This window comes from Anas acuta, chromosome 2, assembly GCF_963932015.1.
Source record: "Anas acuta chromosome 2, bAnaAcu1.1, whole genome shotgun sequence".
In the NCBI taxonomy this organism is placed as follows: domain Eukaryota; kingdom Metazoa; phylum Chordata; class Aves; order Anseriformes; family Anatidae; genus Anas; species Anas acuta.
In genome coordinates, this window is record NC_088980.1 from 88,986,122 (window position 1) to 88,998,193 (window position 12,072).

The 12,072-nt window shown below is 40.6% G+C and overlaps 1 protein-coding gene across 10 annotated transcripts in view; it reads left to right on the forward strand.

Moving 5' to 3' along the window:
- FHOD3 (formin homology 2 domain containing 3) overlaps nt 1–12,072 on the forward strand; it is a 418,783-nt gene that overhangs the window by 37,879 nt on the left and 368,832 nt on the right. For all 10 annotated transcript variants that reach the window (XM_068671118.1, XM_068671115.1, XM_068671112.1 and 7 more), the window contains exon 3: nt 9,989–10,053. In XM_068671118.1, the coding sequence (XP_068527219.1) occupies nt 9,989–10,053 (65 nt within the window). The remainder of the gene's footprint in view (nt 1–9,988; nt 10,054–12,072) is intronic.

Sequence of the window (12,072 nt, forward strand, 5' to 3'; positions counted from 1 at the left end):
GCTTTTAAAATTCTTTATGTTCTTTTAGTCCTAAAAGCGTGTGTTTGTTTATTTAAAAAAAAAAAAAGTTGAAATTCATATTCAGGCAGAACTGTAGAAATTCATTTTCATAATTGCTTTGCAATATTCCTTGACAACAAAATGAAATAAATCTCAGGATTTCAGGTTCCATCCACTTTCCCTGCATCAGAACAGTAGGCAAGCCCTAAAAATGCTCTGCAGTCTGGTTTTCGGTGTGAGTTCATTTATTTATTTATTTATTGAGGTGACTTTTATAGCTTGGGGTTGTCGATAGCTGTGTCCTGCTTTGCCCTAGATTTTACTCACAGCCCTGCTATAGGGGGAATCGTCTACATCTGTATTGGATATTTTGGAAACGTTTAGAGATCTACTCTTTTGTCGTGATCATCACTGGCAAATGAACGTGCTGAGCTTTTCAAAATCATTTACACTGCAAAATGTATTGTGGAAATATTGTGCTTAGCTGTCTCTCAGCATGTTGCGTGCTGTATGCGGTGCCAAACCAACAGATCTGTGAATGACTCTTACAGCTTTCCCGAGGACAATGCTTCTTAACATGAAGTCTAATTTGGCATTCAGGTTTGCACATGCAAATACCTGAGGAGCCCAATGTTTTAAGGTGGAAACTTAAAGAAAAACAACTATAAAACAACTGTTGCCAGTTGTTTTATTTATAAAATATTTAGCTTTTTTTTATCATTGGAGCTTCCCAGCAGCTGCATTTGCACTTTGCCACCCTCACTGATGAAGAGGTCACAAAGTGAGCAGCTCCTGAGGCATGGAAATGTATTGCTTTTCACTTTGCAAGGAGGAGACCCCTTCCCTTCTGCATAAACAGATCATTGATAGGGCTGTCAGGAAGAGCTGTAGGGCTGCTCAGAGCTTGACTTCTGTCGGGAGGAGAAGGATCAATGTGAGGGTCCAAATCTTGAACAACAGCCCGCAGGAAAATGTTGCACACCCGCTGTCTGCTGTTGCAAGTTTCACACTGGTGTGGAGTTGCCCAGAGCACACAAGCAGCCAGGCGAGCTTCTGCTGGGTAATTAGTAAAAGCTGTGAACTTGCTACACTTCCTATTCTGTAGCAACTGTTCGTGTGCTTGCTCTCACCCTGTGGTAAGTACAAAGCGGGTTTGTATAAGCAAGTTTACACTCCTGTTTATCCCACGGGAATTCATCTGCCCGTGTACTTGGTGTGTGGGTTTTGTTTGCTTATTTGCTTTCCCACTGGCTAAACTAAGGCAATAATAATCCACTTCTGATTTAATAAATAAATAAAAGAATCTCTGGTTTAACCTGCAGCAAGGAACTAACAGCTTAAACCACAGCAAATCCGGGAGTAGCCCAGGCTCTCCTGTAATGAAGCCGTGGAACTAGTGACCTATGCCAGGGGTTAAGAACATAAACAAGCACAGCAAATATTAATTTGCTTTTTCATGTTTATTGCTCAGTAATTATGCTTGCTAGCAAAAACATTGGTGGCCCAGCAATAAATGCAAAGGCTACTTCAGAAGTGGAATTAATATATGGAGAAACAAGATTTAGCTTGAGGGCAAAATGCTGTTTAAGATGTCAAATTATGAAGCAGCCTTTGCCAAATATGAAATAGAAAAGTTCCAAAAAGCAGAAAGAAAACCTGAGGAGGTATACTGACCAATTTGAAGTAAAACCTATATCTATGTATATGTACTTACAGGTGTGTATATCCTACTGCAGGGTAGGACAGCTCTAAAATAGTTGTTGCTGAGTCTGGATAAACTGATGACATTCTGGAAGTGTAACTGGCTGATTAGGTCAGTAGGACATCTCTTTGACATGTGTTTTCTGTCACCTTGGGAAATCTCATCTTCAGGCTGTTATTTTTTTAGTATCATCAATTAAACTGGAAGAATTGCAGAAGCTAGGGCTTCTTCCTCAAGGTATTAGAGCATGATTTCTAGTAGAAAGGAAAGGTATGTGTAAAAACTGTTAAAGCTACATTTTTCCAAGCTCATTTTTGATTATTTTAATTATGAAAAGAGTAGAGCTGTGTTTAGTACTGTAAGTCAGGTAAGTTAGTAGGGGTCTTTGTGCGAATGAAAATTACTGTGCAGGTGCCCGCTGCAGTTGCAGGACAGCAGCAGTTTTTCTAATGAGCTCAATCTGTCATTTTGTTCTCCTGGAAGCAAAGCTGAGTCCCACAGCGTGACTGGAAGCACCGGAGGAGCTCTGCCTGAAGAGGTGGAAGTGCCACGTCATGCAGCAGTGGGAGATTTGTTTCACTTTTTTCCTTGTCCCTTAGTCCCAAGGTTTGTGGCATAGGATCGTAGAATCATTCAGGTTGGAAGAGACCTCTAAGATCATCTGGTTCAACCTTTAACCTAGTACTTAAGTCCACCACGAAACCATGCTCCTAAGTTGTACACCTGCATGTTTCTTGAAGACCTCCAGGTGTGGTAACTCAATCGTTTCCCTGGGCAGCCTGTACCAATGCTGCGCAACCCTTTCATTAAAGACGTTTCTAATATCCCTTTTCAAAAGTCCTGATTATTTTAAGGCATCTGTTGCTTCAAGTGAAAATCCAAATGTAACATGAATGTCAAAGTGCAGGTGACACGAATACTACACGACCAGAAATTACCCAGTCTAAAGTTGCCTGTGAGGAATGTGTAGCCAGTTTGACAGTTACTGAGAGCAATGGGAAATACATAACTTGAGGCTGGAAAAGCACTGGTCAAGTGATGTTATCTCTGCAGATGAATACTATGCGTAGTTGACAAGAAGTGAGGAAACCAGCTTTCCTTTTTTTAACCCAGAAGCAGTGTTATCATTGCAGTAGCACTTCTAATGCAAATCTCTTTATTTTTTGCCATTTCATAAAGTCTGTGTTTTCTTCATGCAAAAATAAAGATGGAACTTTAACTGAAAATGACAACAGTGTTTCACAAAATGACAAGATAAACTTACTGCTGAAACAGGTGTTTATGGGTTGAGATTTTGATTAGCTTTTGGGGAGGGAAGGGACACAAAACTTTGTACGTGAGTAAGGACAGCTCTTGAAGAATGGTCACTGTCAGACTGTGAAAGCAGCAGACAACCCTTAAGAATTTCAGGGGCCCTTAGAAGATTATCCTTTTACTGTGTGGAAAATGAGGCATTGGAAACAGAGAAATGACCATCACGATGATTCAGAAAGCAGGGGGAAGGGAGCTGAGACATAGATTCTCATATTCCAGCTCCTGAAGTTTGCCTGCACAGAAACTACTGAAAAGAACAAATGAAACAGATGTGTGTCTCTCCCCCACCCCCTTTAGGCTTGCTACATTTTCATAGCGTATGAAAGTGATTCACTCTTTGTTGGCAAAAATCATTGCTTTGTGGTAAAGTACACAGAAGACTTTATCAACATTTACTCAGAATACATTAGTAAGAATAATTCTGCACTATTAATGTAGATCATGAGATATACTTGGTGAATCCTTTGAAAGTTTTACTCGGCCGTTTTTGATGTTTCTCATCCTCTTCCCCCTTCTGTTTCCATCCAATTTATTTTCCATTTTAAAAGGAAAAGAAAGGAGAACTCTGCCCTGTTACTGCTGTTCTTGGGAGGAGCAGGTGGGTGTAAAGACCATGACCTTGCAGTGGCAATCTGTGCGTAGTCCTCCCTGCCACAATTATACAGGCACTCACAAATTGCTCCCTGCATGGTGTATATAGGTTGTTAGTAGGCAATGAGGCAGTTAGTTGTTATATTCATGGTGGAAAATACAGAACATAATAATATTGGAATAATCTCTAGGGAAAAAGTGCATGAGTTTCAGCATACTTTGTTCCATTGCATACTGTTGCTTTTGCTGATTAGTCTGCAGCATTTTGCCTGCTTAGTCCTCTTTCTGGGAATATGCTGTAGGAGTTACTTCTACCTGCACTGGTAAAGTTTTAGGATGTGTTTTTTATTTTTATTTTTTTTAATAAAGAATGAATGATCATCTGACTAGTCTCTGCCTACTTTTATCCATTTGAATGAGTTTTGCTTTAGTCCATGTGTTACTGTCTAGCAATGCTCTGAATAAAAGTTCTGTGAAATGATTAGATGACTTGCAAGAGTATTGCAAGAACAGGATGCAGACACATTATGACTTCAGTCTAAGTTTTTCAGTGGAAAAACTGAGGTAAGAAAGGAAAGTCTACTGAAATCATTTAAAGATGAATTTGTGTGTTTGCCTCTAACTATTTCTTGTACCAGAGAGAGCTACTATTGCTGTCATCCACTTGTAGCGTACTTGGAGGTAAATTTTAGCATCTGAGACTCTCTTTTCTTAGTGTTTAACATACTCCTGACCCCTTTGTTTCTGTTATTTAATGAGAATGTGACAGTTAAATGGTCAGATAATAAAACAAACAAAACCCTCAAAGGTTATTTGTTTGGTTATGACTTTATGATGACTTTCAGAGAGATTCTTAATTCCTCTCTCCTTGCACGTGCATGCTCTTGGCTTTTACACAGCATTTTTTTCAAGTATCAGATTATTTTTTTTTGCATTTCTTCAATCTACAACTGAACGGGGAAGCATATCATATTGAAACTGCACTCAAACCATATCTTAGTGGCTTTGAAATCAAAGCCCAGGATTTATGCTGTCTGATTAATGGCGGATTAAGAAACACTTTTCTTATTGTGTACGATCTGGCTTGCATATCTTTTTTCAGGGAAAACCTGATAGACTTGAGTGCTTGAACTCTTGCAAAAATTCCATCTCTTACACACACAACAAGGAATAGTTTGTTTTCCTCTGATCGGGAATAACTTAAACTATGAGGCAACTGAGTGTGAGGCAATACCCCATTGTAGCAGCATTTTTCACTGTCTGAAAGGTGTGTGCAAGTGAAGATGGACATGTATAGGTGCTGAAATGGAGACGTGAAAACCAGCTGCATTGTAAAAATACCACGCTTTAGGGAAGGCCCGTTGCCACGTGTTTGCTTCTGGTGGCATGCTATTGACCAGGCTCTGCTCGGAGGAGGCAGTGGCTCATTCTTGAGCTTAGGGATTGCTGTTGGATGCTGTTCTCATTAAGCTACTCCTCTTGAAAAACCTGGATGTGATTACTGGGGGGAGGTTGATGGTACACCAAGAAACCTGAGTGCTGTGAGAGGCTGTAAGAAAATGCGAAGCATGTGTTCTGCATGTGTGCTCTGAAAACTTTCCACTAAGAGCAGCGTCTGTGTTAGATAGGTTTTCATAACATTTGGATCGTTACGTCAGGCAGTAGTAGATGCAGAGCTGTTATATGGGAAGTTGTCAGGTTGGGCTGGCTTTATGTGCTGGCCAAATCCGCAAACATTTCCAGTGCTTATTATGAACTGGTAGATGTACGCAGGTACTAAGTTGAGGTTAGTTTTCAATCCAGCCTGATGCTCTCCTTGGGGTGAAGGGGCAACAGCTGAAGTGTTAGTTAACCTCGATTTGGTAACCTGGTGTCTGCTTTGCTAGTGGTCATGAAGGATGGTGAAAATAACAGATTATTTCAGAGAGGCTTGGGCTAGTTATGTGGATGCCTGGCTCATCTGCTACCACCTGGTTCACAGTTGGTCTTGCTGTGAGGGATTTACTGACACTGAACTTGTATAACAATGGGGAAGACAGTGTAAAAGCAAAGACGGTCCAATAGCAATAATGAATCTGACATCAATGCAGATCTTAGCAGAATCTGACATAATCTCACGATGTAAAACTTGCCTACTCTAATATTGGTCTTAAGGCTACTAAATACTTCTTGGCACTTCCTTAACATTAAAACAAACACCACCAACAAAACAAACCTAAAGTCATGCTAAGAAAGCTGCAAGTCTTATAAGCCCTAGGTAAGAGTGGAAGTATAGTCTTTATGACATGCATAGGTTTTGTTTTAAATAAATCAAACCTGTTTATTTGAAATAATTTCTTCCCCCATATATTTCTGAACCCTTTTTGTTTTTAGCCCAGCTGCTCTATTATGCTGTGGAAATTAGTTTTCCTGCTCCTAGGCAATAATCTATGAAACCAAATAAGACGAGCTTTATATTGATGGTTTAACTGGCTGTCTAAGCCAAATTTTGGAGATTTTCTTTGTTATATAAAGGGTGAGGGTGGGAGGAATTCAAATGTCTTTATTTTTAAAAGAAAGATCTGAAACTGCTGTCCCTCACACTTGCTCTGTGTAATTATTAGCGCTCTTATTAAATGAAGAAATGCATGTAAAGAATATCTCCATAAGAAATTTTTCTTGTTTTCAGGTAGAAATATAAGCTTTTTTTTTTTTTTTTTTTTTCTTTCTAAAATCACGTGCAGGATACTAGGAAATATGACTTTACACTGGGGGAATTCAGGTGTTGCTGCCCTGAATTGGCAGCTTACCATCCCGCTGGCTTGGTGTGGTGGAAGGTAAACAATGGCTTTAAACAAATCGAATCAATCTTCCCCGTGCTGGAGTTGAAATCTCATATTTAATGCTACCGTATTGTTACTTAATTTACAGAAACCTGATGCCAGTTTTCATGCACAATAGTTAATGCAACCAAAGGCTGGTTTGCTTCTCTATCCTCTGCCTTTATTTACTGTGGGTTGGTGGCACTTTCTGGAGAAAGGATCGAGTTCCCTTCATCCGTTTCAGAGCCACAGCATGGTAGAGGCTGGCAGGGCCCCCTGGAGGCCGCCTGCTCCAGCAGGGACACCCAGAGCAGGCCGCCCAGGCCTGGATGGCGTCCAGGTGGGTTTTGAAGATCTTCAGGGAAGGAGACTCCACAGCCCCTCAGGGCAACCTGTGCCAGCGCTTTGCCACCTTCACAGTACAGGAGCTTTCCCTCATGTTCCTAGGGGACTTCCTCTGTCTCAGTTTGCCTCTAGTCCTGTTGCTGGACACCCCTGAGGAGTCTGGGCCTGTCATCTTGACTCCCTCCCCTGGGATATTTATGTACATTGATAAGATCCCCTCTGTCTTCTCCAGGCCTTTGATTTTGGTAGGGCAGCCTACACATAACATAAAGCGTTGTGGACACTAGTAGGAATAACATTGCAAATGAGCTTTGCTTTGGTTTCAGATCAGTGGGTAGAGTTTTGGTGTAATCATGAGAGGACTGTACAAGAAAAACTTGAATTCAACTGCATTGAGAGCAAGTTTTTAAATTCTGACTTGTATTGCGTGTAACTTTCTTGTCCCTTAATAGGACGTTACAGCAAATTTACTGTCCAGGCTGGAAAATCGAGCCTAAACTACAGCTAGAGCCTTTTGCTCAGTGTAAAGGAATGGCAGGAAGGACTCTATTTCTCTCACATTGTTTTCTTTCTGGCTCTACATAATTCCTAGGATCTCCTTCCTACTTTACTGTCTCAACATTCATCTTGAGACTCGTGTAACTTCTTTTGTCATCACCTTCTTCCGTACTGAGTTTTTCTCCAGTTTTGGGTGACTTCCCCAAAGTTTCTGGAGAAAGAAATTTCCATTGTCATTGTGAAGAAATTTCTGAAACAACAACAAAAAAAAGATCTTGAGCAATAATGGTTGTTTTTTGCTTTATTTTGAAATGTATGTGGTCAACTGGTTTCTTCCTCCCCCTTTTTTATTAAGCTTTTAGTAAAATGAATTACAAGCCAGGAAATGAAGGTGATACAGACTTACTGCATTTAAACAGATAATTTTCCTTGCTCAAAGAAACATGCATTGAAGCTTATGAATAGCCTCTGAGTAGTTCTGTCAAGGTCAATGGGCTCACTCATGCATTTGAAGCTGTGTGTGTAAGGAGCAATCTAATTGCACAGCTGTCTTGGGACCTTACCATGAGATGTTGTCTTTGAGGATGAGTACTTCTGCTTGCCAACAGCTTTGAATCTTGAGAGCAGATGAAGCAGCTAGCTGTTCTGCTGATGGCGTGCTGCATTTGTCTGCTCTTTCTTTGTCTTGTAACTGAATGGATACAACTGCAGCTTGGCAGTCAGGGGCATCTTCATGAAGGAGAGCATCTAACCCAAGGAGCTTAGCAAAATTATTTCCCATTTACAGAGGTTTCAGTGACATGAAGAACTGTGGTGCCCTTGAAGGTAAGACTGGCTAGGATAAGGCAGGCTAAGCAAATCTATCAAGGAAGGGCAGGTGAAAAGAAGCATTTCTCTGCACTGGATCTGGTGCTGGGGAGGGCAGGGGATGCAGTAAAGGGCAAGGTGGTGGTGTAAAGTTGTTTTGGCAAAAGTGCTCAAGAGTCCTGGGTGCCCTTCCTGTCAAAGAAAACAGAAAATCAAGGAAACCATGAGGGAAGGGTGGGGAAATTAAATAAACAAAGAAAACCACCACCACCTAGAACAAAACATTAATCTTTTCTTTCCATAAGATTTCTTGCTTTTGTCTCAAGTATTGGGGGGTGAGTAGAACACTACCATCTATGGATGAGTTACTAAATCTACCATGGTACAAATACTGCGAGTCTTGTTCAGGTGAACTTGAAACATCAGCAAGTGATGGTAGCACTAACATCTTTTTCTACTGTGTCAAAGATTCCTCTAGTACTTCATGAATTAAATATTCCCCAGGTTTCCTGGCACCCTTGCTGAGAGGGACAGCTGGGAGCAATACGCAGGATGTGAAGCCCAGCAAAGCACGGTGTCCAGTTGAAGCAGCAGGAGGAGTTTAGGTAGGCAGGTAGTCAGTCCTAACGCTGGAATTGCTCCAGGAAAGTTTCAAGTCTAGACTGCAGACCATTTTTGTGGGGGAAGAGCAGCAGCATTAAGGCAACTTAGATACTTTTCTTGCTTTGTCCTTGCAGAACAATTCAAGACTGATTTGATTTAAAGTTTGATTTTTTTACTTTTATTTTTTAACCTAATTAGAGAAAAAGGTTGCCATTTGGAAACTAGAACCAAGTCATTTATTAGCAGGTACATAATTTCATGTTAACCACTTCATAAATTGTTTATTATGCTTCTTTTTCCCATTTCCTTTTGATAGTGATGTTTTTCTGAAAGTATCTGTCACTACTTTACCAACATGGTTTCCCTGCAGAGTTTTCTAGCAGGTAGTATAAAGCATGCTATTTTCTTGTTGAAAGTAATGAAAAATATTTTTATTCCTCATAACAACTATGGACAGAAAGCTGAAATACAGCAAGGTGGAGGAGAACCTTTATTGTTTTCTGGAAAATGATGGTTTTGTTCTGATTAAGTTATATCCAGTGGGAAATTTTGCTGGATGTCCATTGAAAAGATTGAGCCCTGAAACTTCCCAGCAGAATCATGAAGCATGACTGAGGCTCCAGTATCCTGGTCATCCTCATGGACATCTTCTGGACTTTCTCTAACAGGTCCATGCCCTTCTTATGCTGGGGGCCCCAGAACTGAACTCCAGTTGGGGTCTAATAAGAGCAGGACAGGGGGGAGAATGACCTCCCGTGCCTTGTTGGCAATGCTGCTTTTGATGCAGCCCAGGATATATTGTAGGGACTTCAGTGACAGATCAGGGTATGTGAGCAGAATTGTGAAAGTTCAAGCAACTTCTACCTTGACCTTGCATTTTCTTTTCACATCTGACTCTAGCTTTGAAGTATTTATGTGAAAATTAAAATGTGCAGTCATCACTTGATACTTCTTTAATATAGATTTCTAGATAATCTTTTTGGTGAGTTGACCTTGGACTAGCTGCTAGGTGCACCCCTATCTGCAATCCCCTCCTGAACAAGACAGGGAGAAAACAAGATGGAAAAACTCTGGGATAAGGACTGGGAGATTACTTACCAATAACTATAAGGGCAAAACAGACTTGACTTATAGAAAAGTAATTTATTGTCAACTAAAGTACAGTTGGATGGTAAGAAACAAAGACAAAAGCCACAACACTATCCCTCATCCTTTTTTTTCTTTTTTTCTCCCCAAGCTGAGCTAAACTTCTTCATTCCTAACTCCTCTATCTCCTGCCTACGTCTTCATATATTTTTTTCATATATTCTTTTCTTCTACTTTTCAGGAGGGGCAAGAAGCACAGTATAATTTTGAGGACCCAGCTGTCAGTGAGAGTCCATGCCTGCATCGGTAAGTGAAGTTCCACATGCCTAAAAAAAAAAAAAAAGAGAAAAAAAAATACACAAAATGGATCCCTTTGAAGCACATCTAGGGAACATGAATCAGGCTTGCTGTGTTGAGGATCGTAGGCCAGTACATCTATTTCCTTGTTGTGTTTGTTGCTCTGTAAAATTGTTATTGGTTACATTATCCTTTAGTGATGTTAAACATCTAAGAGAAGTATAGCACTTGAAAGTGAAGTGTGATGGTTGGAGATGCTTTGGAGAGGAATTTTGGATTATTTGTCTTGCTGCTGCCTTCGTATGTGCCTAAAGAAGATGGTGTTCTGAACTGAGAAGGAAATCTGAGGTATTGTTGGCTCACAGCAGCTACAGCATTTTAATAGCGTGTAATATTTACTGCTTCACGTCTTTCAGATCTTGGCTACTTACTGTCATTATCACAGTGTTGGTTTCTTGGAAGTACCCTGGTTAAAACAGTGCTGTCACGAGGAAAAGTCTGAATTAATAAAGTGTGTCACAAGAGCTTTAAGACTGTCTGCGTGGAAGCAGACGTGCTGTCACAGATCTCGTGTTCTCTGCTGTTCTACAGACCGGCGTGTTTCACTGAGTGTTGGTGGCAGAGCTCATGCTCATGTTTGGGTAATGTTAAGAGAGAGATTAGAGATGTCTGGTTTAAAATCAAATCCTGTATCTACATGCCACAGTTGCGTGATTTGTTTTCAGTTTTTCTGTAGTAGATTCAACACCCTAACTTGTTTACCTCGTGGATGGTTTTGCTTGAAGAGATCACAGCTGAAGCATTAGAACATAGACACCTTCCTTAATAAAAGAAGAATAACAAAGTTTGTGTTATTTCCACAGTGCTGTTGCTGTTGGAGGGTTCAGGCTTTAAGTACATCTAAACTTCTTTCCTCTGCCCCCAGGACGTGTTATGAAATGGCCTTTATGGGAATTTGAACTGAGTCTAAGCAACCTACAGAATTCCTCAAATACCTACCATTGAGTGCAAAATTCAGGCTGCATCGTGCAGGAACAGATTCCCAATTACTACCGTTGCTGGAGAACTACAGCAGAGCAAGCCTGTGTGTTAAATATTGGAGGAGAAACGGAGATAGTGCAGAGTCTGGGCGGATTTTATAAATATGAATGAAATTATGAACAGCTTGGGGAAGCTTGTATTTGTTGGGTCTGTGGATATCTTCAGCAAATAGAGACCAGTGCAGTGTGAGAAGATTCCGTATGTTTTCTACATTGACATTTTATAAAACACTTTTCATGTAAAATCTATAATTTTCCCATATTTCAGGAATTGTTGCCAGCTTTTCTGTGTGGCTACTTGGTTTTGATCCGTTTGCGATCAAGCTTAGTGCAGGCAATTAGGCATATTACTGTGTGTGTATTGTCATTGCTCTTGCATGGAAACATATTCCTTTGTCAGGTGCTGCTGTGCTCTGGCAGCAGCGATGCAGTCAGTGCTCTGAGTACAGAGGAAGCCAGGCTGCAAAACTCGAGTCCAGATTTTAGCATCCTAAAACTGAGGTGTGTTTGGATGTGGGTTTTTGGCGCGGGTCAGTACAGGCATAAAAGCCAAATGCAAGATCTGGTTCTAATTTCCAGCCCCCCTCCTGAAGTTTAGATTTTCAGTGTAAGTATTTGTTTCAGCCCATAGTTTGTTGTAATGTAGTTTCTATTCTCTCCTTTTTCATTTTGATGTATCAAATGTATCTTATTTTTGGGAATGTGTTCATTTGAAGCGGGCAGAAACCCTCTGCAGTTCTTAATAGTGGCATTGTGTGATAAACTGTGTCTGCCAGTCAAACTTGTCACAGGACAGGGGGGTTGTTTCTCTGTCAGTGGTTGCTTTCCTTCACCCTGCATGTACTTCCACGTCAGCTGCCTGTTAGGTCTCTTCTGTTTCAGAAGTATTAGGTTTTGAGGTTAAAAAATGCGTTACGTATTTGGAGCAGAAGCCAGGAGCTAGAGCAACCTGAGATACTGTTAAGTGGCATAAAAACATCTTGCTTGG